The sequence below is a fragment of the Oncorhynchus keta genome, chromosome 10 (assembly GCF_023373465.1).
Source record: "Oncorhynchus keta strain PuntledgeMale-10-30-2019 chromosome 10, Oket_V2, whole genome shotgun sequence".
In the NCBI taxonomy this organism is placed as follows: Eukaryota; Metazoa; Chordata; class Actinopteri; order Salmoniformes; family Salmonidae; genus Oncorhynchus; species Oncorhynchus keta.
The window spans coordinates 6732695-6760099 of NC_068430.1; the positions used below are offsets into that span (position 1 = coordinate 6732695).

General features: G+C 41.4%; 3 protein-coding genes, 1 long non-coding RNA gene and 1 other non-coding gene across 6 annotated transcripts in view; 2 read left to right on the forward strand and 3 right to left on the reverse strand.

The window, feature by feature from the left end:
* Nucleotides 1-9940, reverse strand: part of LOC118379667 (DNA replication licensing factor mcm2-like) — a 17980-nt gene extending 8040 nt beyond the window's left edge. For both annotated transcript variants that reach the window (XM_052526307.1, XM_052526308.1), the window contains exons 1-10: nt 9774-9940; nt 8726-8916; nt 7961-8124; nt 7276-7403; nt 7044-7182; nt 6621-6840; nt 5771-5978; nt 5403-5537; nt 1016-1207; nt 10-103 (exon numbers count right to left, since the gene is read on the reverse strand). In XM_052526307.1, coding sequence (XP_052382267.1) covers nt 10-103; nt 1016-1207; nt 5403-5537; nt 5771-5978; nt 6621-6840; nt 7044-7182; nt 7276-7403; nt 7961-8124; nt 8726-8916; nt 9774-9887 — 1585 coding nt within the window. In that variant the 5' untranslated portion in view covers nt 9888-9940. The remainder of the gene's footprint in view (nt 1-9; nt 104-1015; nt 1208-5402; nt 5538-5770; nt 5979-6620; nt 6841-7043; nt 7183-7275; nt 7404-7960; nt 8125-8725; nt 8917-9773) is intronic.
* A 233-nt stretch (nt 9941-10173) lies between these two features.
* Nucleotides 10174-12646, reverse strand: LOC118379668 (mitochondrial potassium channel-like). Its single transcript, XM_035766695.2, has 4 exons — nt 12456-12646; nt 11687-12088; nt 11335-11499; nt 10174-11234 (listed from the first exon to the last, which is right to left on the reverse strand). Exons 2-4 carry the CDS (start codon nt 12026-12028, stop codon nt 10422-10424), a joined length of 1320 nt encoding a protein of 439 aa, XP_035622588.1. The 5' UTR covers nt 12029-12088; nt 12456-12646; the 3' UTR covers nt 10174-10421.
* Nucleotides 12647-13142: 496 nt separating this feature from the next.
* Nucleotides 13143-14544, forward strand: LOC118379669 (uncharacterized). Its single transcript, XR_008143799.1, has 3 exons — nt 13143-13192; nt 13343-13442; nt 13859-14544. It is a non-coding gene; the product is annotated as an uncharacterized LOC118379669 (transcript).
* Nucleotides 14545-14893: 349 nt separating this feature from the next.
* LOC118379670 (uncharacterized) lies at nt 14894-16301 on the reverse strand. Its single transcript, XR_008143803.1, has 3 exons — nt 16068-16301; nt 15846-15956; nt 14894-15670 (listed from the first exon to the last, which is right to left on the reverse strand). It is a non-coding gene; the product is annotated as an uncharacterized LOC118379670 (long non-coding RNA).
* A 2225-nt stretch (nt 16302-18526) lies between these two features.
* Nucleotides 18527-27342, forward strand: LOC118381564 (deoxyribonuclease-1-like 1). The gene is made up of 6 exons (XM_052528616.1): nt 18527-18552; nt 18638-18724; nt 19666-19726; nt 26508-26665; nt 26938-27034; nt 27172-27342. The coding sequence occupies exons 1-6, from the start codon at nt 18527-18529 to the stop codon at nt 27340-27342; spliced, it is 600 nt and encodes a 199-aa protein (XP_052384576.1).
* The last annotated feature ends 63 nt before the right edge of the window (nt 27343-27405 follow it).

Consider the following 27405-nt stretch of genomic DNA (forward strand, 5'->3'; position numbering starts at 1 on the left):
TCCACAAACCTGGATTCTTGGGCTCTCCACCAAACAGAGCCAGAGCCAGGCCTCTCTTGATGTCCTCGTGGCCGTAGATGGAGGGGCCGATACTGGCAAAGATCTGCAGAGAGACAGGAGACAGACCAGGGGATGAATAGGGTATATTAAATGATACGAGGAACGACAACACGACTAGATAAGGAGTTCTTAAAAGCCCTTCTAGCTACGGGTATTGACAACCAACATTTACACAATGAGCTTCTCCGGTACTTTAGTTGACCTTCTAGCCAATAGTTCTGAAAGTAGCACCCACAAGCCAAAAGTGGTCTCCGAAAATTGCGTGTGTCACGTATATGCACACTAAAGTATGTGGACACCCTTGCAAATTAGTGGATTCGGCCACAACCACTACCGACCGGTTTATTCAATCTCCATAGACAAGCAGTAGAATGGCCCGTACTGAAAAGCTCAGTGACTTTCAACGTGGCACCGTCATAGGATGCCACCTTTCCAACAAGTCAGTTCGTCAAATTTCTGCCCTGTGAGAGCTGCCCTCGGTCAACTGTAAGTGCTGCTATTGTGAAGTGGAAACGTTGAGGAGCAACAACGGCTCAGCCTCGAAGTGGTAGGCCACACAAGCTCACAGAACGGGACTGCCGAGCGCTGAAGAGCGTAGTCCGTCCTCGGTTGCAACACTCACTACCGACTTCCAAACGGCCTCTGGAAGCAACGTCAACACAATAACTGTTCGTCGGGAGCTTCGTGAAATGGGTTTCCGTGGCCGAGCAGCCGCACACAAGCCTAAGATCACCATGCGCAATGCCAAGCGTCATCTAGAGCGGTGTAAAGCTCGCCGCCATTGGACTCTTGGAGCAGTGGAAACGTGTTCTCTGGAGTGATGAATCACGCTCCACCACATCACACCAGCAGGGTGCGGCTGAAATTGCCGAAATCCACAAATTTGAAGGGGTGTCCACATACGCACAAAAATATCTCTCTCTCTCTCTCTCTCAGCAGGGTACTCCGAACTCACCCTCTCCCCGATGCGCTCGTCCTTAGACAGCGCCACGATGGCCTTGACGTCCTCGTCAGTGAGCTCGGCCACGGCCACTTTGTTGTCTCTCCGAGCAATGTGATTGGCCATGATGACCGTAGCGAACACTGGGAAGCCGTTGGCCATGTTCAGAGAGCCGTCGTAGTTGTTGGTGTAGATGCCCGTCAGTTCCTGCGGGGGAAAAAAAAGTTTGAATGTTACTTTTGGGAAAATATTATTTAAAAAAAAGAAAAATTAATCGCTTTGAGCTTTTTAGAACTTTTGCCCCAAATATGAAAGAGTTGCTTTGGTATTTTTACTAGTATGAACAAACATTAATACATGGTACATCTACCTATGAAACCATATGTTATAATGGAGTCCTCAGGTACATCTACCTCTGAAACCATACGTTATAATGGAGTCCTCAGGTACATCTACCTCTGAAACCATACGTTATAATGGAGTCCTCAGGTACATCTACCTCTGAAACCATACGTTATAATGGAGTCCTCAGGTCCCTGTACATCTACCTATGAAACCATACGTTATAATGGAGTCTTCAGGTCCCTGTACATCTACCTATGAAACCATACGTTATAATGGAGTCCTCAGGTCCCGTACATCTACCTATGAAACCATACGTTATAATGGAGTCTTCAGGTCCCTGTACATCTACCTATGAAACCATACGTTATAATGGAGTCTTCAGGTACATCTACCTATGAAACCATACGTTATAATGGAGTCTTCAGGTCCCTGTACATCTACCTATGAAACCATACGTTATAATGGAGTCCTCAGGTCCCTGGACATCTACCTATGAAACCATACGTTATAATGGAGTCCTCAGGTCCCTGTACATCTACCTATGAAACCATACGTTATAATGGAGTCCTCAGGTCCCTGTACATCTACCTATGAAACCATAGGAGTCCTCAGGTACATCTACCTCTGAAACCATATGTTATAATGGAGTCCTCAGGTCCCTGTACATCTACCTATGAAACCATACGTTATAATGGAGTCCTCAAAAGGTCCCTGTACATCTACCTATGAAACCATACGTTATAATGGAGTCTTCAGGTCCCTGTACATCTACCTATGAAACCATACGTTATAATGGAGTCTTCAGGTCCCTGTACATCTACCTATGAAACCATACGTTATAATGGAGTCTTCAGGTCCCTGTACATCTACCTATGAAACCATACGTTATAATGGAGTCCTCAGGTCCCTGTACATCTACCTATGAAACCATATGTTATAATGGAGTCTTCAGGTCCCTGTACATCTACCTATGAAACCATATGTTATAATGGAGTCCTCAGGTCCCTGTACATCTACCTATGAAACCATACGTTATAATGGAGTCTTCAGGTCCCTGTACATCTACCTATGAAACCATAAATTATAATGGAGTCTTCAGGTCCCTGTACATCTACCTATGAAACCATACGTTATAATGGAGTCCCCAGGTCCCTGTACATCTACCTATGAAACCATACGTTATAATGGAGTCCTCAGGTCCCTGTACATCTACCTATGAAACCATACGTTATAATGGAGTCCTCAGGTCCCTGTACATCTACCTATGAAACCATACGTTATAATGGAGTCCTCAGGTCCCTGTACATCTACCTATGAAACCATACGTTATAATGGAGTCCTCAGGTCCCTGTACATCTACCTATGAAACCATACGTTATAATGGAGTCCTCAGGTACATCTACCTCTGAAACCATACGTGGGGCGGCAGGGTAGCCTAGTGGTTAGAGCATTGGACTAGTAACCGAAAGGTTGCAAGTTCAAATCCCCGAGCTGACAAGGTACAAAATCTGTCGTTCTGCCCCTGAACAGCCACTGTTCCCAGGCCGTCATTGAAAATAAGAATTTGTTCTTAACTGACTTGCCTAGTAAAATAAAGGTAAAATTAAAATGTTTAAATAATGGAGTCCTCAGGTCCCTGTACATCTACCTATGAAACCATATGTTATAATGGAGTCCTCAGGTCCCTGTACATCTACCTATGAAACCATATGTTATAATGGAGTCCTCAGGTCCCTGTACATCTACCTATGAAACCATATGTTATAATGGAGTCCTCAGGTCCCTGTACATCTACCTATGAAACCATACATTATAATGGAGTCCTCAGGTCCCTGTACATCTACCTATGAAACCATACGCATAATGGAGTCCCCAGGTCCCTGTACATCTACCTATGAAACCATACGTTATAATGGAGTCCTCAGGTCCCTGTACATCTACCTATGAAACCATACGTTATAATGGAGTCCCCAGGTCCCTGTACATCTACCTATGAAACCATACGTTATAATGGAGTCCTCAGGTCCCTGTACATCTACCTATGAAACCATATGTTATAATGGAGTCCTCAGGTCCCTGTACATCTACCTATGAAACCATACGTTATAATGGAGTCCTCAGGTCCCTGTACATCTACCTATGAAACCATATGTTATAATGGAGTCTTCAGGTACATCTACCTATGAAACCATACGTTATAATGGAGTCCTCAGGTCCCTGTACATCTACCTATGAAACCATACGTTATAATGGAGTCCTCAGGTCCCTGTACATCTACCTATGAAACCATACGTTATAATGGAGTCTTCAGGTCCCTGTACATCTACCTATGAAACCATACGTTATAATGGAGTCCTCAGGTCCCTGTACATCTACCTATGAAACCATACGTTATAATGGAGTCTCACCCTGTACATCTACCTATGAAACCATATGTTATAATGGAGTCCTCAGGTCCCTGTACATCTACCTATGAAACCATATGTTATAATGGAGTCCTCAGGTCCCTGTACATCTACCTATGAAACCATACGTTATAATGGAGTCTTCAGGTCCCTGTACATCTACCTATGAAACCATACGTTATAATGGAGTCTTCAGGTCCCTGTACATCTACCTATGAAACCATGATAATGGCCCCAGGTCCCTGTACATCTACCTATGAAACCATACGTTATAATGGAGTCCTCAGGTCCCTGTACATCTACCTATGAAACCATACGTTATAATGGAGTCCTCAGGTCCCTGTACATCTACCTATGAAACCATACGTTATAATGGAGTCCTCAGGTCCCTGTACATCTACCTGAAACCATGTTATAATGGAGTCCTCAGGTCCCTGTACATCTACCTATGAAACCATACGTTATAATGGAGTCCTCAGGTACATCTACCTCTGAAACCATACGTGGGGCGGCAGGGTTAGTGGTTAGAGCATTGGACTAGTAACCGAAAAAGTTCAAATCCCGAGCTGACAAGGTACAAAATCTGTTTCTGCCCCTGAACAGCCACTTTCCCAGGCCGTCATTGAAAATAAGAATTTGTTCTTAACTGACTTGCCTAGTAAAATAAAGGTAAAATTAAAATGTTTAAATAATGGAGTCCTCAGGTCCCTGTACATCTACCTATGAAACCATATGTTATAATGGAGTCCTCAGGTCCCTGTACATCTACCTATGAAACCATATGTTATAATGGAGTCCTCAGGTCCCTGTACATCTACCTCTGAAACCATATGTTATAATGGAGTCCTCAGGTCCCTGTACATCTACCTCTGAAACCATACGTTATAATGGAGTCCTCAGGTCCCTGTACATCTACCTATGAAACCATACGTTATAATGGAGTCCCCAGGTCCCTGTACATCTACCTATGAAACCATACGTTATAATGGAGTCCTCAGGTCCCTGTACATCTACCTATGAAACCATACGTTATAATGGAGTCCCAGGTCCCTGTACATCTACCTATGAAACCATACGTTATAATGGAGTCCTCAGGTCCCTGTACATCTACCTATGAAACCATATGTTATAATGGAGTCCTCAGGTCCCTGTACATCTACCTATGAAACCATACGTTATAATGGAGTCTTCAGGTCCCTGTACATCTACCTATGAAACCATACGTTATAATGGAGTCCTCAGGTCCCTGTACATCTACCTATGAAACCATACGTTATAATGGAGTCCTCAGGTCCCTGTACATCTACCTATGAAACCATACGTTATAATGGAGTCCTCAGGTCCCTGTACATCTACCTATGAAACCATACGTTATAATGGAGTCCTCAGGTCCCTGTACATCTACCTATGAAACCATACGTTATAATGGAGTCCTCAGGTCCCTGTACATCTACCTATGAAACCATACGTTATAATGGAGTCTTCAGGTCCCTGTACATCTACCTATGAAACCATACGTTATAATGGAGTCCTCAGGTCCCTGTACATCTACCTATGAAACCATATGTTATAATGGAGTCTTCAGGTCCCTGTACATCTACCGACTTACCAACTACCAAAAAATAAATAGTTCTGTTAGAAGTCAGACTCACTATTTCGTCTCCAGGTTTACATTGGTCCACCAGGTCAGCCAACAGGATGGCATCTTTGGAGCGTGGGAGGCGGCCAGCGGCGATCTTCCCAGGGCTCTCCTGAATGGTGATTCGCTGGTAGTTCTGGTACACAGTCTGTGGAAAAAAAAAAATATATATTATTCCACTTTTTCCCTTCCTGTATTTATTAAATGATGGAAATCAAGCCACCAGGGTCATACGTGTCAAGAGCCTGATTGGTCGACTGGCACTCGGCTTCACTTCCTCGTTCTAATCTCATTCGATTCTCCATTGGTTCACTCACCTAGATTCTGTATTGCTATTGGTCCATTACCTTAGAGCATATCTATTTGTTCGGCTAGACTCACCAACTCCATGTTGATGTCAAAAGGGCCGAAGGACTGGCACTCAGGGCAAGACCCTGGCTTCACTTCCTGGTTCTGGGACTGGAAGAAGGGCCCCAGGATGAAGTTACACTTGTTACAGTTGTATTTGACCATTCCCAGCTGAGGTAGAACACCTGTACAGCAGGTCACCACTCCACTGGTACGGATCAACTGGTTCAGGTGGAGTTGTCTAGGGAAGACAAGAGGGGAAAATAACAAAGGATCATGTATTAGAAAGAGGCAAATCAATTCTATTAGTCCTATAGAGGGTGTGGTGCAAGAGGCCCCACAGAGTATCAGCCTATGTGCATGGGAGTTCACATCGCGCTAATATTCCACCTCAAATCACATTTATAATGATATTTTCACATCCGCTGATATCTCAAAGTGCTATACAGAAACCCCAGCATAAAACCCCAAAGAAAAACCAATGCAGGTGTAGAAGCATGGTGGCTAGGAAAAACTCCCTAGAAAGGCCAAAACCTAGGATGAAACCTAGAGAGGAACCAGGCTGTGAGGGGTGGCCAGTCCTCTTCTGGCTGTGCCAGGTGGAGAGGAACCAGGCTATGAGGGGTGGCCAGTCCTCTTCTAGCTGTGCCAGGTGGAGATTATAACAGAACATGGCCAATAAGGCCAGATGGCTCTTCAAGGATGATCAAACTTTCATCTTTTTTTTTTACCTTTATTATAGATGACCAGCAGGGTCAAATAATAGCTCTGTAACAAATGTAGACGAGATTAGCCTCGGTCTTTGTTGTTGAAAAAGTTGTTGCGCCCCCCTCACTTATGCCTACTTTGTGTCACTGAGTCTACTTTTAAAATCAGTATTTACCTGAGGGATCTCAGCTCTTCGACGAGGGGTAGGTTGCAGATCCTGACGTGGATCTCGTGAGCGATGCGGTCGTATTTGGGGTACATGGCCAGGACTACTTCCTTGGATGCCTCGTCAAATATTTTCAGCATCTCAGTTGGCGCCTCGGGCAGGAAGTAGGCCAGGACGTGCTCCCTGGCTGCTAGGTCCTCGTAGTTCACCACCAGACTCTCCTTGTTCTCTGAAAGTTTTAAATATATCATCATTGGTTATTTACATAAATAAAAAAAGTATTTCCCCCCCCCAGCATTTCAGTAGGTGCCTCGGGCAGGAAGTAGACCAGGACATCCTCCTTGGCTGCGATGTCCTGATAGCTCACCACTCCTCGTCCTTGTTCTCTGTGAGAAATGTCAGATAGATTAGTCTAGTACTTGTATTGAATACCTTTACACATGTCGGTGATCTTCTCCTTGAACACGTTGTGGCCGTTCTCATCCACGTGGGTGCGCAGGAAGTTCTTAAAACGGTGGTATATCTCCAGACGAGGAGCGGCCATGACCACCCACTCCCTGACTGAGTGACCCTACAACCAACCAAAGGGAAATAAAGACATTTACAAAATCTGAAAAACTAAAACGGATAAAAAAATAATTTTTCTTCTTTCTTTCTTTCATACCTTCATGTCCTCCAGGTTCTCAATGCTCTCAATCATCTCCTCATCCTCTCCCTCCACCCCGGATCCATCTGCAGCCCGCTCAGCCAGGCGACGCCTCCGGGCCGGGCGCTCATCCTCATCCTCACTGTCTGTTAGGAAGAAGAGAATTGAGTAGAAATGAGTAGAGTTAATTGACGCGGTAAGCTTCGGATAATTCTCATCCTCACTGTTAGGATGAACAGAAACGTTTGTGAAGAAAGGTGAATGATTAGTGGAAGTCGTTGATACAGCCAAGGTTTGGCGTTACTTCATACATCCCACAACGGCGTAAGATTACGATATAGTATATAGGCCTAATGCAGTATCTTCATAGACAAAAGACTACGGGCCAAACTTAGAGGTCTTAAAGAGCCGACAGTATATTCCACAACGGCGTAAGATTACGATATAGTATATAGGCCTAATGCAGTATTCTTCATAGACAAAAGACTACGGGCCAAACTTAGAGGTCTTAAAGAGCCGACAGTATATTCGGCTCTCTGGGCCTTTACCATGACATACCCTCTATATGGAATATACACCATAGGACAGTCCTCTCTTCATTTTGCCCATCTCAAGAGATATATATATATATAATATCCTCATTTCCTCAGCCTACCCTCCTTGTCCCTGAATCTCAATGTATATAATATATAAACATCCTCACCATAAAGTAGACCTCTCCTCAGCCTGCCTCCCTGTTCCCCGTCTCTTCTCCTCATGGCGTCCTCAGCAGCAGCCCTGGCTCCAGGAGACAGCTCCGACAGCTCCTCGTCAAGATCCAGACCCTCCTCCTCATACCTGTCTAGCTCAGGGATGGCTCGGTAGTCCCTGTATTGGGGGGAGATGGCATCAGTGTCGTGAACACGAAAATGCTTTGATAATATAAAAGCAACCAGAACACTATGTAAAGAACTATGTCTTAAGTCAGGATGAGATAAACGACAAGGATCAATTCCACTTTAAATGAATGTATTTTATTTAACTAGGCAAGCCAGTTAAGGACATATTCTTATTTACAATGACGGCCTACCAAAATGCCTCAAGCGAGGACAGAGGCCGGGATTAAAAATAAGTAAATATAAATATATATATGACAAAACACAAATCACGACGAGAGACAACATAGCAAGGCAGCAACACATGACAACACAACATGGTAGCAGCACAAAACATGGTACAAACAGTATTTGTCACAGACAACAGCACAAAGAGCAAGAAGGTATAGACAACAATACATAATGCAAAGCAGTCACAACTGTCAGTAAGAGTCCATGATTGAATCCCTAAAAGGTATTGAATACTCTTTTTATTGCAGTCATGTTACACAGCAGCACAAGGAAAATGAACACACAGTAAGACTGTAACCATGCTAGTTTACCAGAGTTACATTGAGTTAGCTAGAATGAAATAAACACCTCCCCTTGCTCACCTCTCCATCGCATCTCCGATCAGTTCCTCCCCATCTCCCTCCTCCTCCTCCCCTGGCAGAGGACCATCACCCAGGAGCCCCTCTGACTCGTCCTCGAAGGGGGGCAGGTCTCTCCCCGGGCTGGAGGTCAGGTCTCCCCGCCTGGAACCATGGATGGGGCTGGTCGCCATGTGAGATGACTCAGATGAATCCTGACAAAGAGGAGAATACCCAGAACCTTGTTAAAAATCGATTAGCTAAACTTTACTAGTTATTTATGTGATGACTTATATCATAACAATGTTATTGTAAACAAGATGTAACTACTGTAACGTAGTAAACAAAGAGCTAACGTTAATTAGCTAGCGAACATGAGCTATATAAATTAAACGTCTCATTTTCAAGTTTAGTTACCAGGGTCTCTCTAGTTAACTTGCTAGCTATGATGGTGACAATGCAGTGCTCGTACGCCGACTGATGGCTGACAACCTGGCACTCAAACTAGCTAGCTAGCTAACTACTAGCTATCGCACAATACAATTCTAGATTAAACGATTTGTAATCACTTTTAACATGGCCAATGAAAATGTATAAACCATACACTTAATAAAATGTACTATCTATCACTTTGATCTATAACTAAGTGTTTGTCAACTTTACATCAAGTTATGAGCGGTCTAAAGCACTGCCATCTCAGTACTAGGGGCGTCACTACAGACCCTGGTTAGATCCCGGGTTGTAATCACAACCGACCGTGAGTCCCATATGGCGACGCACAACTGGCTCAGCTTCAGCCGGGTGAGGCCGTCATTGTAAATAAGATTTGGTTTTTAACTGACTTGCCTAGTTAAATTGGCAAGTAACATAGCTAGCTAAAATTAGTGGGCAAGACAACGTTGCTAGCTAATCTGCTTCCTGTCATGTTCTTCTGATCTTTGCTTTACTAAAAAGCAAAAAGAGAACACGCGCAAACCTAGCTAACCAATCACAGGAGATAAACAGCCAACTGTGAACCTTTATATTAGCATGCAATGTTAATATAAAACAATTTTCTATAATAATCACTCACCGCCATTGTGTATCGCCGGCTTGTCTCCGCTGCTTCTACGCAAGTGTTTTTTTTCTGACCGCTGACTTTTCCCGCGAAATCTTCACGTGGTATGGAAAGCGCGCGAAACCTCATGAATATGTTACGATGAAAACCAAACTCAGTCTTATGATTGGTCGGCGCTAATTAATGGCTCTGTGATTGGTCAGTCCTATGGAGATAATTATGGTGCACTCGTTTTGGTTCGCCCAGCAAGCCGGAAGCTCCGGGTTACCGCTTGTATAACTTCCGTCATAGCACCAACTGATAAATAAATTGGGCAACGCTGTCACGCTTGAGCACATTTTTGTGTGAAATACACGTTTTATGTTCTTTTTTCTAGTTGTGACAATTTATATAACAAATCTACTTTCAAAACAGAAAATATTTGACAACATATTACATTTTAATAGATCAAGAACTATAATTCTAAATATTTGATAATGTATTGCATTTAAACATTATTATAGTACTCTCATAAAGTCATTGATTTCACATCATTGCATGGTTCATTTTCCCTGTATAAAAGACATGAATAGCACATCACAATATTAATTTGTAATTATTTCTTTGTAAATCAAGATGGACCTGGTTAGATTAATAACACTCTTTTACAGTACATAACGTTAGTCAAACACCTCTAAAGAAAATATACAGCGCAGGTACAGTGACAGCAAGCGCAACGTAAGCCAGAACAGTGTTGTACATGGTAGTCTGGTTTATCTGAGCCTCAAGTCTTTTCTCCGTCTGGTCAATTCCTTGCATAACACTCTCTGTTTCACATACAAACATCTGTGAATCTTGTTGACTTATCTCGACAGGTGGCTTCTCTTCTCTATGATACGTCTCAATTAAATTCTTCACGTCCTTGAGTTCCGATTCAACCTTCCCAACACCCTGGTCAAGCTGCCCAAGCTGGGGCTGGACTCCTTCTATAAGAACCTGTGCCTTCTGGCTATAGAGCAATATCTCTTTTAGAACTGTCTCAGAGGCACTTGGAGAGGGTTGGGGTGGAGGCGGAACCACGATGGGTTCCGGAACCGGAACAGGACCTGCCACTGGCTTCTTCACATCTTTCTCAGCCTGAGCTGCTCTATGCTGTAGTGTCGTCCTCAGGGTGTCTATAAGGCCTCTCAGTTCCTCTTGTTGAGTCTTATGCATACTGGCCTGTACTTTGATAGCTTCCTGTAGGTTGACTGGTCCTTTCTGGGCCTCTAGTAGTAAAGTCTTCAGCTCCTGTAGGCGTACCCTGTTGATATAGGTAGAACCCATGACCCCTATGAAGGTACCGAGTACAGAGCCTATCACGGACCAGTTCTTGGTGCGCTCCGTCCGCGTCCGTTCTTTCTCGTGGCTCTCACGTACACCCGCTGAGAATAAGGCAAACTTCTCCCTTTCAGCCCCCTCTGCGTCTTCGTAGGCTGTTCGCATGCGACGTTCCTCCTATGGTCAAGACATTGTGAGAATGTTTGCTTCTTTAAATAGAGTGCAACACTACAGATGTGTGCGTGTTCCATTTTTATTCTGTGTTGACATTTGTTACCTGCAGCAACTTGTGCTCCAGCGTGGCCAGCTCCAGGTAGTGGGCCTCCTCTCGTGAGACCCGATCCAGTCGATCTCTCACCTCCTTCAGCCGGACCTGTAGGGCCTCCAGGCTGCCATGGGCCTCACGCACCATCCCTCTGGCCACCATGAAGGCCTTTTCTGCCTAAAGAAAAACATGACAACATTTACAAGATCAGGAAAGAGATGCATAATCTGACCAAACTCTGGGTCCCAAGACAAACTAGGGTTTTCTCCTGGTCAGGTCATGGAAAACTCAGTGGAGAGATAGATACAGTGAAAAATGCATCAAAACCTCCAGTTCAATACACCTGGCTTGCATATTGTCTTACCTCTGTAACTTTAGACTGGGCAGATCTGACTTCATTCAGGCCTACAAACTCCTCGTACCTCTCCCACCAGTAGTTAACTGTGTTTGAGGCAGTGCTCAAAGACTTCTGCCCCCACTGCTTCCCCAAGTCAGTCAGATTCTGTATTGTAGCTATGGCATGCTCCTGAATAGGCACAGCAGGTTTATCTACTCGGTCATCTTTTGGCTGTGGTGGTTTCTGTTGTTGTGTGCTGTAGCTCCTGCTGGAATACACAGTCCCTCTGACCGTCCAAGGGATGTGGAAACGGTAGAGACATGATGTTCCATGGCACCATGGTATGAGCGGTTTCCCTCCGGACCTCATTGAGAAGCCAGTCGGTTATATTCACTATGACACTACAGCAGAAGACATTGGAGCTGCCACCTGTAAAACAGTACAGTCAAACCCTGTATCAAAGTACAGTATATGCGTGGGCTGTTTAGGTTCGATGTATCAATGAATGTTCATAAATATTTTTTAACACTGCTCATTTGACCTCTACAATGCTGATGTTTATGCAATTCATTGAAAATCTATGGCAATTTTGGATGTTATGCATGATGTAGTGGCTGAGACCCCCAATCAATTACCATAGAGAACGGGCTAGCGATCAAAGCTACCTAGCTAGCTACCAGCTGACAGTTTGCAAACTTGCTTTAAGACAACCCAAGTCTAAATTAACGTCATGTTCTACTCGTAGCTATTAATCTCTCTGATTTTTATTTGTACCTAAAAAAGTATAATCACGTACCGGTTGTCTTCAAGTGTTGATTGTTCGGCAAATTATCGGCTGGCTCCGGAACGTGAATGATGCTTTTATGATCAGGCGCATCGCAAACATCCTGCATCCGGTTTAGAGCGGAAGTAAGGTCCTAACAGCGCGGATTAGTAAGCCACTGCTAATACGCTAGCTCAGTTGTTTAATTGAGATTTTATTGAAAAGTCTCAAATATGTCCGGAAGAGAAGGTGAGATACACATGTACATTTTTTTACATAAAGCTCGATATTTATTTTCAGGGGAAACGTAATATTGCCTCTACTAGAATGAAGAAAAGTTTCGACTTCGACTGTCCAGACTAGCTAACTAACAACTCGTGCAATGCATTGCAATGTAGCTAGATACTGTAGCTTGAATAGCTGGCGCCTGTCAAGCCATGCCAAAGCAAAGAGAAAGTTCAATCTATTTACAGGTATTGCATTCGTATGTACCATATATGTTCATATATTGTTGATTGCTCGTACTAACATCTGCTTGCTAATAAATGCATCACAGTTATGCTAGATGATTAGCTAGCTGTGTAATGTGTACATTTCTCCCACATGTCTTAATCAAGTTTAGCTAGTTATACGTAGCATGCTACCTTCTGGGCTTTGTGTGATGCTCATATGCGGTATTGATTCATATTAATTCAATGTGTTCTTGTTTTACAGGTGGTAAGAAGAAGCCTTTAAAAGCTGCCAAGAAAGCGACTAAGGAGATGGATGATGTGAGTCATTGTGTTGTTGGCACAATGTTGTATGTAGCCTGTGTCATTCTGAAGGAACGCTCAGGATCTTTTGAAAATTCGAATACATTAAAATGTGGACCGGTGTTATTTCCATTGTAATCCTGAGCAGATTTGCTTTGTCAAATCCAGGATGAAATGGCCTTCAAACAGAAGCAGAAAGAAGACCAGAAAGCCTTGGATGCGTTGAAGACGAAAGCAGCAGGAAAAGGACCTTTGAGTAAAGAATAATGTATTTGTTCTTGTTGACAATAAGAATCTAATCAGGATTCTTCGCTTTTTCTGATGAAACTGAACAATACCCCCAAAATTAAATCAAAGGGTGGACTTTCAACTTGCACCAAATTTACCCAACCACCCATTCACGGACTCCAGATATATAGTATTATTTACCCATGCCAATGTTTAACTGTTTTTATACTGCAGAGGATAACAAAAAAGTATCTCGAGTACTGAGGAGAATAGGCCTATTGATTCTCAACACTAGGTGGCAGTGTTAGCTTTTTGGGGGGGTATTCTTGCCTGATTCAATGTACTCTGCTTGCCACAGGTGTCTGAGGCTATACATTAGTGCCTCACTACATGAGTTTTCTACAAAAAGTTATACATATTTCAGATGGTTTTCTCAACTTCTCCATTTTGTTTCAGCTGGTGGCGGAATCAAGAAGTCTGGAAAGAAGTGATTTGGCGTTAGAAGATCATGCACTCATTTGCTGAATCACAGCCCCCCCCCCCCATCTTTTTTTTTCTTGTTTGGGTCCATTGAAGAAAATTGAGTCAAATACATGAAATGACCCTTTTTAAAAATAATTTCCAGTGTGTTCTTGTAAAGGAAAAAGTTCTGTACTATTAAAGTCTTGTAACTACTGTTGTATTTACACTCCTCCTCTAATCTTTGAGATTCAGTCAGGAAACACATCATCATTAGATCAATAGCTACACTACACATACCAACATGATGTTGTGACGGCCCCGTTACAATGTGTAGCACAAATATAGTGTATTATGGTCAAATGTAATCAGTTTCACTTCTTCCAAGCTTGGCCACCTGCATCTTTAGCATCTGTATCTGTAAATTCAGCTTCTCTCGTTGAGGTTCTCTCTTCCGTTCCCTAAATTCTCTTCATACAGTCCAATTTTGTCCATGAACTGTTTTACAGTTCCAGAAAATTAGTTTTCTTATCTACAATTAATTTTATTCAGATTTTGACACCTGGATTTTTGAATGTGTGGAGTGATGTGTGTTTAAAAGATGTTGCTTGTTTAACCCATTTAGATTTTTCCTTAAGAGGAAAGTTTGGGAGATTCAGAATAAAGCGCAATGATGCTGCTTACTGTATTTAGTTGGTGTCAGTCCTTTCAGCTGTACCTCAACAGGGTAATTAAATGGTCCCTCAGCTTCAGGGATAAAGAATGATCGATGTGGAGATGGAAGCCAGAGGATGCACCTTTTACATGTATTTCTAGCGTAGACAGATGGTCACTGTAGGCTACTAAAGTGTTAATTTCATATAGTTTATAATATTGTTAATCACACCATCTGCCAGGATTAAACTTGGCGTGTGTACGTTTCGTCTTTAGAACATATATGCCTTTTGAAAGTAGAATAGTTTGGCACGATGGTGTAAAGCATGTAATCTGTGGATCAGAACGAGTCAGCAGTCATATTACACAAGTAAATGTGTTTTATAATACCTTATGACATTTTAACAACACCCCCACACACACAAAAAAAATGTGCACGTTATCTCCATAGGTGATCGACCATTTTCAGACGTGTTTTTTTAAATCAGCGAGCCACCTGTCAAGTGTTCTCGTTGCCTGTGTTCGCTGTGGTATCAGTCATCTTTAATCAGCCGGTGGACATGTCACTGCAGCGGTTTTCGTGTCCTTGTTAGAAACGTAGGACCCGTCTGCGTTAAAAGTAAACAAAGATCATTAAGTTCTGGTACAAGAGAAACATTACACAACGAATGTATTCACTTGTCATCAGGAATGAGGACAGGGTTTTTATGAGAGCAGGTTGTTCATAAATCAATGTTATTCTCACACATAGGAGTTATCTTGAAAATCAAGATGTGGCTGGTTTTGTATTTTACTTGTTGAAGGCTCATATGTAGGTCTACTTTCTAAATCCAAGGGTGGTGTTAAGCTCTGTCAATGGCTTATCTCAGAACTTACATCAGTCTTCCATTTATTTTTCACTTCCATGAAGACATCATAAAGCTCATCTAGCTCCTGTTGAGTCCTCTGGCTTGGTGTGCACTGCGATCAGAACCTCTAGCTTTGAGAAACCCAGGAAGACATCATAAAGCTCATCCAGCTCCTATTGAGTCCTCAGGCTTGGTGTGCACTGCGATCAGAACCTCTAGCTTTGAGAAACCCATGAAGACATCATAAAGCTCATCCAGCTCCTGTTGAGTCCTCAGGCTTGGTGTGCACTGCGATCAGAACCTCTAGCTTTGAGAAACCCAGGAAGAGATGAGAAGTCATTTATTACATCTGTTTATGGATGGACTTTTATTCTCTGCTTTAATTTCCACCTGTCTGTCTGTTTAACATTCACATATGATTTGTTAAATCAAATGGCATGTGAATGGATCACGCTAAATTCCAGTGCTCCTGTGCCCCTTACCAATATTGAGACATTTAAAGCGGAGAATGGACGTGTCCCTGGCGAAGGCATCCACATCTTCAGCCTGGTTGTACTCATTGCCAGGCGCCAACCAAGTCCACAAAATCATCCCTTTTCAGCACAAACAATGCAACACATTTAATAGCATTAGTCCTGCATTATATATATATATATATTTATCAGATCACAATGTAAAAGAGCTTTATGAGGGTAAAGTTGTACCTGTACAGAAACACACTGCTCCTTGTATCTGTTTCTTCCCAGACGAGTGCTGATTTTCAGTGTAGTGTTGCTTCTTACTGGACCTATTTGGACAAGAACACAAGATCAAATGACACACTTGTAAATGAATCATTATTATCATGTAAGGGCCAGGAGTTTTCCTGACCTGACAAGGGGGCCTTATTTATATATTTATAGTATCTCATGGTCTGGAAAAACATCCAGCTACTGACCCTGATATGACCAGGGTTCAGTACTGAACTAAACTCCACTGTACTGAACTATACTCTACTTTCCTATGCTTAACTATACTGTACTGGACTATACTCTACTGTACTGGACTATACTCTACTGAACTATACTGTACTGCACTATACTCTACTGTACTGAACTCTACTGTACTGAACTATACTCTGCTGTACTGAACTATACTCTACAGTCCTGTACTGGACTATACTGTACTGAACTCTACTGTACTGAACTGAACTATACTGTACTGAACTATGCTCTACTGTACTGAACTATACTGTACTGAACTATACTCTACTGTGCTGAACTATACTCTACTGAACTATACTCTACAGTCCTGTACTGAACTATACTCTACTGTACTGAACTATACTCTACTGTGCTGAACTATACTCTACTGTGCTGAACTATACTATACTGTGCTGAACTATACTATACTCTACTGAACTATACTCTACTGTGCTGAACTCTACTGTACTGGACTATACTCTACAGTACTGAACTATACTCTACTGTACTGTACTGGACTATACTCTACTGAACTATACTCTACTGTGCTGAACTCTACTATACTGTACTGAACTATACTTTCCTGTGCTGAACTATACTATACTGTACTGAACTATACTATACTGTACTGAACTATACTATACTCTACTGGACTATACTCTACTGTACTGGACTATACTCTACTGTACTGAACTATACTCTACTGTACTGAACTATACTCTACTGAACTCTACTATACTGTACTGAACTATACTCTACTGTACTGGACTATACTGAACTGAACTATACTGTACTGAACTATACTCTACTGTACTGAACTGTACTGTACTGAACTATACTGAACTGAACAATACTCTACTGTACTGAACTATACTCTACTGTACTGAACTATACTCTACTGTACTGGACTATACTCTACTGTACTGAACTCTACTATACTGTACTGAACTATACTCTACTGTACTGAACTCTACTATACTGTACTGAACTATACTATACTGTACTGAACTATACTCTACTGTACTGAACTCTACTGTGCTGAACTCTACTATACTGTACTGAACTATACTCTACTGTACTGAACTCTACTATACTGTACTGAACTATACTCTACTGTACTGAACTCTACTGTGCTGAACTATACTCTACTGTACTGAACTATACTCTACTGTACTGGACTATACTGAACTGAACTATACTCTACTGTACCGTACTGGACTATACTGAACTGAACTATACTGTACTGAACTATACTGTACTGAACTATACTCTACTGTACTGAACTATACTGTACTGAACTATACTCTACTGTACTGAACTATACTCTACTGTACTGAACTATACTATACTGTACTGAACTATACTCTACTGTACTGAACTCTACTGTACTGAACTATACTCTACTGTATTGTACTGGACTATACTCTACTGTACTGAACTATACTCTACTGTACTGAACTATACTCTACTGTACTGAACTATACTCTACTGTATTGTACTGGACTATACTCTACTGTACTGAACTATACTCTACTGTACTGAACTATACTCTACTGTACTGAACTATACTCTACTGTACTGAACTCTACTGGACTGGACTATACTCACCATCTCAAGCTTTATATTAATAATATGTGTAGAGTAAATTGCCACAGTAGATTATCTCTGGAAAATGAAGACATACCTAATTTCAGTTCCACGGAATGATTGTCAATTCAATCTCAGGCCTTGTTGACATGCTGGTTGTAGCTATAGGCGTGCTGATTTCAACCAGTTAGCAACTCGGACATTTCTGAATTCCAACTGGCATGTGAGCAGGACATTAGTCTGCTCAAATCAGGTTTCACTGCTCAAAACGTCTGCCTCCTGTCATTGAAGCCATGGAAGTTCAAGGCCACACTGCAGGCATTGTTTGCAGAAAACAGGATCCCTCATTATAGTGTATGGAAACATTTAGATCTTTGTGTAAACCCCCTAAATCAGATCTTAGATAAGCCTCAATGTAAGTGAAATCGGATTTTGTTTATTAGAAGCAATATATCTGGTTTATTAGAAGCAATATATCTGGTTTATTACTCCGCAACGCAGAGTTCCTGGACACAGCCCTTAGCCATGGTATATTGGCCATATATCACAAACCCCTGAGGTGCCTTATTGCTATTATAAACTGGTTACCAACTTAATTAGAGCAGTAAAAATAAATGCTTTGTCATACCAATGATATACGGTCTGATATATCACGGCCGTCGGCCAATCAGCATTCAGGGTTTGGAAACACCCAGTTTATAATATGTGTTATATCCTTTTGGCAGGACCAACAAGAAGCATCCTTACACCATGGTGAAGAGTACCAGACTGGGGCGTGACACCTACAAGGAACAGTTTGTTTTCCTCTACAGGTACTGACACAATGTGTTGTTAGACAAGCTTACAATTGGCTCATTCACCCCCCCTCGTCTCCCCCTTGTCTCCCCTGTAACTATTCCCCAGGTCATTGCTGTAAATGAGAATGTGGGAGGATGAGAAGTATGAGTATGAGAAAATAAAAATAAAAATAAAAGACAACAAAAACCGATTTCACTTACATTGAGGCTTATCTAAGATCTGAAATTAACTGATCATTTTAGATAATAATGAAGAAGTTTACATAAACAGCAATGGGGACCTGATCCTAGATCAGTTTTCCCACTCAGGGACACTATGAATACGGGCCCTGTAGATGAACGTGAACACTTGTAGGAGACCTGATCCCAAATCAGCATTCCTACTCAGGGACACTGTGAATACGGGCCCTGAAGATGAACGTGAACACGTGTAGGAGACCTGATCCTAGATCACTATTCCTACTCAGGGACACTATGAATACGAGCCCTGTAGATGAACGTGAACACGTGTAGGAGACCCGATCCTAGATCAGTATTCCTACTCAGGGACACTGTGAATACGGGCCCTGTAAATGAACGTGAACACGTGTAGAAGACCTGATCCCAGATCAGCATTCCTACTCAGGGACACTGTGAATAGGGGCCCTGTAGATGAACTTGAACACGTGTAGGAGACCTGATCCTAGATCAGTATTCCTACTCAGGGACACTGTGAATACGGGCCCTGAAGATGAACTTGAACACGTGTAGGAGACCTGATCCTAGATCTGTATTCCTACTCAGGGACACTGTGAATACGGGCCCTGAAGATGAACTTGAACACGTGTAGGAGACCTGATCCCAGATCAGTATTCCTACTCAGGGACACTGTGAATACGGGCCCTGTAAATGAACGTGAACACGTGTAGGAGACCTGATCCCAGAACACGTGTACGCTTCACCTGATCCCAGATCAGTATTCAGATGCCTCAGTACACTGGTGCCAATAAGCTGAAAGACAGCCCTGTAAACAACAAGGTGGGAACACGTGTAGGAGACCTGATCCCAGATCTGTAAATTGACAGATGCCTCACCTGTCTCAATACAGGTGTTGGTGTCTTCAGAGAGCCTGTTTCACCTGTCTCAATACAGGTAGTATTATAGCTGAAAGAGCAGCTAATCAGTATAATAGTAATGGACAACAAGGTGGGAGATGAGGACTGTTTCACCTGTCTCAATACAGGTAGCCTTAATGTCTTCCTAGAGCTCTGTTTCACCTGTCTCAATACAGGTAGTATTATAGTAATGTCTTCACTAGAGAGCTCTGTTTCACCTGTCTCAATACAGGTAGTATTATAGTAATGTCTTCACTAGAGAGCCCTGTTTCACCTGTCTCAATACAGGTAGTATTATAGTAATGTCTTCACTAGAGAGCTCTGTTTCACCTGTCTCAATACAGGTAGTATTATAGTAATGTCTTCACTAGAGTCTCAATACAGCTCTGTTTTCACCTGTCTCAATACAGGTAGTATTATAGTAATGTCTTCACTAGAGAGCCCTGTTTCACCTGTCTCAATACAGGTAGTATTATAGTAATGTCTTCACTAGAGAGCCCTGTTTCACCTGTCTCAATACAGGTAGTATTATAGTAATGTCTTCACTAGAGAGCTCTGTTTCACCTGTCTCAATACAGGTAGTATTATAGTAATGTCTTCACTAGAGAGCTCTGTTTCACCTGTCTCAATACAGGTAGTATTATAGTAATGTCTTCACTAGAGAGCCCTGTTTCACCTGTCTCAATACAGGTAGTATTATAGTAATGTCTTCACTAGAGAGCCCTGTTTCACCTGTCTCAATACAGGTAGTATTATAGTAATGTCTTCACTAGAGAGCCCTGTTTCACCTGTCTCAATACAGGTAGTATTATAGTAATGTCTTCACTAGAGAGCCCTGTTTCACCTGTCTCAATACAGGTAGTATTATAGTAATGTCTTCACTAGAGAGCTCTGTTTCACCTGTCTCAATACAGGTAGTATTATAGTAATGTCTTCACTAGAGAGCTCTGTTTCACCTGTCTCAATACAGGTAGTATTATAGTAATGTCTTCACTAGAGAGCTCTGTTTCACCTGTCTCAATACAGGTAGTATTATAGTAATGTCTTCACTAGAGAGCCCTGTTTCACCTGTCTCAATACAGGTAGTATTATAGTAATGTCTTCACTGTCTCAATACAGGTAGTATTATAGTAATGTCTTCACTGTTTTTCACCTGTCTCAATACAGGTAGTATTATAGTAATGTCTTCACTAGAGAGCCCTGTTTCACCTGTCTCAATACAGGTAGTATTATAGTAATGTCTTCACTAGAGAGCTCCTGTTTCACCTGTCTCAATACAGGTAGTATTATAGTAATGTCTTCACTAGAGAGCCCTGTTTCACCTGTCTCAATACAGGTAGTATTATAGTAATGTCTTCACTAGAGAGCCCTGTTTCACCTGTCTCAATACAGGTAGTATTATAGTAATGTCTTCACTAGAGAGCCCTGTTTCACCTGTCTCAATACAGGTAGTATTATAGTAATGTCTTCACTAGAGAGCTCTGTTTCACCTGTCTCAATACAGGTAGTATTATAGTAATGTCTTCACTAGAGAGCCCTGTTTCACCTGTCTCAATACAGGTAGTATTATAGTAATGTCTTCACTAGAGAGCTCTGTTTCACCTGTCTCAATACAGGTCTTCAGTACCTTAATACAGGTAGTATTATAGTAATGTCTTCACTAGAGAGCTCTGTTTCACCTGTCTCAATACAGGTAGTATTATAGTAATGTCTTCACTAGAGAGCACTAGAGAGCTGTTTCACCTGTCTCAATACAGGTAGTATTATAGTAATGTCTTCACTAGAGAGCTCTGTTTCACCTGTCTCAATACAGGTAGTATTATAGTAATGTCTTCACTAGAGAGCCCTGTTTCACCTGTCTCAATACAGGTAGTATCATAGTAATGTCTTCACTAGAGAGCCCTGTTTCACCTGTCTCAATACAGGTAGTATTATAGTAATGTCTTCACTAGAGAGCTCTGTTTCACCTGTCTCAATACAGGTAGTATTATAGTAATGTCTTCACTAGAGAGCCCTGTTTCACCTGTCTCAATACAGGTAGTATTATAGTAATGTCTTCACTAGAGAGCTCTGTTTCACCTGTCTCAATACAGGTAGTATTATAGTAATGTCTTCACTAGAGAGCCCTGTTTCACCTGTCTCAATACAGGTAGTATTATAGTAATGTCTTCACTAGAGAGCTCTGTTTCACCTGTCTCAATACAGGTAGTATTATAGTAATGTCTTCACTAGAGAGCCCTGTTTCACCTGTCTCAATACAGGTAGTATAGTATAGTAATGTCTTCACAGGTAGAGAGTCTTGTTTCACCTGTCTCAATACAGGTAGTATTATAGTAATGTCTTCACTAGAGAGCTCTGTTTCACCTGTCTCAATACAGGTAGTATTATAGTAATGTCTTCACTAGAGAGCCCTGTTTCACCTGTCTCAATACAGGTAGTATTATAGTAATGTCTTCACTAGAGAGCCCTGTTTCACCTGTCTCAATACAGGTAGTATTATAGTAATGTCTTCACTAGAGAGCTCTGTTTCACCTGTCTCAATACAGGTAGTATTATAGTAATGTCTTCACTAGAGAGCTCTGTTTCACCTGTCTCAATACAGGTAGTATTATAGTAATGTCTTCACTAGAGAGCCCTGTTTCACCTGTCTCAATACAGGTAGTATTATAGTAATGTCTTCACTAGAGAGCTCTGTTTCACCTGTCTCAATACAGGTAGTATTATAGTAATGTCTTCACTAGAGAGCTCTGTTTCACCTGTCTCAATACAGGTAGTATTATAGTAATGTCTTCACTAGAGAGCCCTGTTTCACCTGTCTCAATACAGGTAGTATTATAGTAATGTCTTCACTAGAGAGCCCTGTTTCACCTGTCTCAATACAGGTAGTATTATAGTAATGTCTTCACTAGAGAGCTCTGTTTCACCTGTCTCAATACAGGTAGTATTATAGAGAGCTAATGTCTTCACTAGAGAGCTTCTGTTTCACCTGTCTCAATACAGGTAGTATTATAGTAATGTCTTCACTAGAGAGCTCTGTTTCACCTGTCTCAATACAGGTAGTATTATAGTAATGTCTTCACTAGAGAGCTCTGTTTCACCTGTCTCAATACAGGTAGTATTATAGTAATGTCTTCACTAAAGAGCCCTGTTTCACCTGACCTGTCTCAATACAGGTAGTATTATAGTAATGTCTTCACTAAATAGCCCTGTTTCACCTGACCTGTCTCAATACAGGTAGTATTATAGTAATGTCTTTATGTCTCTATCCTCTTTAGTTCCTATTTGTATATTTATCCTATCTGAGGGGTGATAGAGACTGGTTGGTACATCAGTAATACTATAGTATCTGAGGGGTGATAGAGACTGGTTGGTACATCAGTAATACTATAGTATCTGAGGGGTGATAGAGACTGGTTGGTACATCAGTAATACTATAGTATCTGAGGGGTGATAGAGACTGGTTGGTACATCAGTAATACTATAGTATCTGAGGGGTGATAGAGACTGGTTGGTACATCAGTAATACTATAGTATCTGAGGGGTGATAGAGACTGGTTGGTACATCAGTAATACTATAGTATCTGAGGGGTGATAGAGACTGGTTGGTACATCAGTAATACTATAGTATCTGAGGGGTGATAGAGACTGGTTGGTACATCAGTAATACTATAGTATCTGAGGGGTGATAGAGACTGGTTGGTACATCAGTAATACTATAGTATCTGAGGGGTGATAGAGACTGGTTGGTACATCAGTAATACTATAGTATCTGAGGGGTGATAGAGACTGGTTGGTACATCAGTAATACTATAGTATCTGAGGGGTGATAGAGACTGGTTGGTACATCAGTAATACTATAGTATCTGAGGGGTGATAGAGACTGGTTGGTACATCAGTAATACTATAGTATCTGAGGGGTGATAGAGACTGGTTGGTACATCAGTAATACTATAGTATCTGAGGGGTGATAGAGACTGGTTGGTACATCAGTAATACTATAGTATCTGAGGGGTGATAGAGACTGGTTGGTACATGTAATACCATAGTATCTGAGGGGTACATCAGTAATACTATAGTATCTGAGGGTGATAGAGACTGGTTGGTACATCAGTAATACTATAGTATCTGAGGGGTGATAGAGACTGGTTGGTACATCAGTAATACTATAGTATCTGAGGGGTGATAGAGACTGGTTGGTACATCAGTAATACTATAGTATCTGAGGGGTGATAGAGACTGGTTGGTACATCAGTAATACTATAGTATCTGAGGGGTGATAGAGACTGGTTGGTACATCAGTAATACTATAGTATCTGAGGGGTGATAGAGACTGGTTGGTACATCAGTAATACTATAGTATCTGAGGGGGTGATAGAGACTGGTTGGTACATCAGTAATACTATAGTATCTGAGGGGTGATAGAGACTGGTTGGTACATCAGTAATACTATAGTATCTGAGGGGTGATAGAGACTGGTTGGTACATCAGTAATACTATAGTATCTGAGGGGTGATAGAGACTGGTTGGTACATCAGTAATACTATAGTATCTGAGGGGTGATAGAGACTGACTGGTTGTAATACATAGTATCAGTAATGGTTGTACTATAGTATCTGAGGGGTGATAGAGACTGGTTGGTACATCAGTAATACTATAGTATCTGAGGAGTGATAGAGACTGGTTGGTACATCAGTAATACTATAGTATCTGAGGGGTGATAGAGACTGGTTGGTACATCAGTAATACTATAGTATCTGAGGGGTGATAGAGACTGGTTGGTAATATCAGTATATGAGGGGTGATAGTATCTGAGGGGGTGATAGAGACTGGTTGGTACATCAGTAATACTATAGTATCTGTAGGGGTGATAGAGACTGGTTGGTACATCAGTAATACTATAGTATCTGAGGGGTGATGATAGAGACTGGTTGGTACATCAGTAATACTATAGTATCTGAGGGGTGATAGAGACTGGTTGGTACATCAGTGATAGAGACTGGTTGTACTATAGTATCTGAGGGGTGATAGAGACTGGTTGTAGTAATACTATAGTATCTGAGGGGTGATAGAGACTGGTAATACTATAGTAGTAATGGTTGTAGTATTACTATAGAGACTGGTTGTAGTATTACTATCTGATGATGAGGGGTGATAGAGACTGGTTGGTACATCAGACTAATACTATAGTATCTGAGGGGTGATAGAGACTGGTTGTAGTAATACTATAGTATCTGAGGGGTGATAGAGACTGGTTGGTACATCAGTAATACTATAGTATCTGAGGGGTGATAGAGACTGGTTGTAGTAATACTATAGTATCTGAGGGGTGATAGAGACTGGTTGGTACATCAGTAATACTATAGTATCTGAGGAGTGATAGAGACTGGTTGTAGTATTACTACAGTATCTGAGGGGTGATAGAGACTGGTTGTAGTATTACTACAGTATCTGAGGGGTGATAGAGACTGGTTGTAGTATTACTATAGTATCTGAGGGGTGATAGAGACTGGTTGTAGTATTACTACAGTATCTGAGGGGTGATAGAGACTGGTTGTAGTATTACTACAGTATCTGAGGGGTGATAGAGACTGGTTGTAGTATTACTATAGTATCTGAGGGTGATAGAGACTGGTTGTAGTAATACTATAGTATCTGAGGGGTGATAGTAGTATTACTACAGTATCTGAGGGGTGATAGAGACTGGTTGTAGTATTACTATAGTATCTGAGGGTGATAGAGACTGGTTGTAGTATTACTATAGTATCTGAGGGGTGATAGAGACTGGTTGTAGTATTACTACAGTATCTGAGGGGTGATAGAGACTGGTTGTAGTATTACTATAGTATCTGAGGGGTGATAGAGACTGGTTGTAGTATTACTACAGTATCTGAGGGGTGATAGAGACTGGTTGTAGGGGTATTACTACAGTATCTGAGGGGTGATAGAGACTGGTTGTAGTATTACTACAGTATCTGAGGGGTGATAGAGATTACTAGTATCTGAGGGTGATAGAGACTGGTAGTATTACTATAGTATCTGAGGGGTGATAGAGACTGGTTGTAGTATTACTACAGTATCTGAGGGGTGATAGAGACTGGTTGTAGTATTACTACAGTATCTGAGGGGTGATAGAGACTGGTTGTAGTATTACTATAGTATCTGAGGGGTGATAGAGACTGGTTGTAGTATTACTACAGTATCTGAGGGGTGATAGAGACTGGTTGTAGTATTACTACAGTATCTGAGGGGTGATAGAGACTGGTTGTAGTATTACTATAGTATCTGAGGGGTGATAGAGACTGGTTGTAGTATTACTATAGTATCTGAGGGGTGATAGAGACTGGTTGTAGTATTACTACAGTATCTGAGGGGTGATAGATTAAGAAAACCCTTAATTAAGTTATAATATATGACTAATAAGACATAATATAGGCCTTATTGGCTACTTATATACACACTTATACACTACAAATGAATAGCTAACGTGTACCTTAAAGTGTTATCCACTTTTTTTTATCACAACATTATATCATTGTTGACAGCATTTAGCTTAAAATCAAGCGAATTATAGAAGTAATTTAAAAAATATATATATATTTTTTAATTTCTTTGTATATTCTTTATTATTTTCCTTTTAAAAAAATTTAATGTTTTTTCTTCATAGAAATACTTTAGTGTGGTGTCACTGTTTGTGTCTCTGGCAGAACATCATGATCCTGGGCGATTTCAATGCGGACGGAAGTTATGTCACCAAGAAAGGCATGACAAATATCCGTATCCGTAGTGACAAGAAGTTCCACTGGGTGATTGGAGATGATGTGGACACCACAGCCAACACAAGCAACGACCACACCTACGACAGGTAGACCTACTCCAAATAGGTTATAGACTCAAGGTGTACGACAAAAAGGTTATGAATTGGATCAAATACATCAAATATGGTACTCAATATAATCCTTTCTCAAAAATGTTATCCAAAAGAACCCTATGAAATGAATAGAAATGGTTCATTGTTAAGCAAAGTTTTATAAACATATATGTTCAATATTGCAAACAGGACCTCTGAAGACACATATCATCATGTAATTTCTTTAGCCATTGTGGAATATTTTTGTTTCCTTTGCTTCCTATCAGGATTGTGATGTACGGGGATGACATGTTGGAGGCGATGGTCCCCAACTCAGCCAAGCCCTTCAACTACCACAAAGCCTTTCGCTTATCTAAAGCTATGGTACAGTCATATTTCCTCTTTCAGACATCTGTTTTCCATCTTGGACTAAAAACATTTTCAATTGAGATGGGTTTTTTTTATAGTGTTTTTAGGTAATCCCTTACTACATAAATATTTCACTCCCTCAAATGATGCAGGCTTTGAGTATCAGTGACCACTACCCTGTAGAGGTGGAGCTGACGACGGCTGAAACTGTACCACAGAAGAAAGAGGAAAAAGAGGAAGTAGAGTCTCCCAGTGTAAACCCAATACCACGGAAGAAGAAAAGACTCGTGAGAAAGTTGATAGGGAAGTCAAAACAAGCCTAGAAATGCCTAAATTTATATAAATAATTATATTCTGTTTCTGTTTGTTTCAAATGTTTCAAGTGC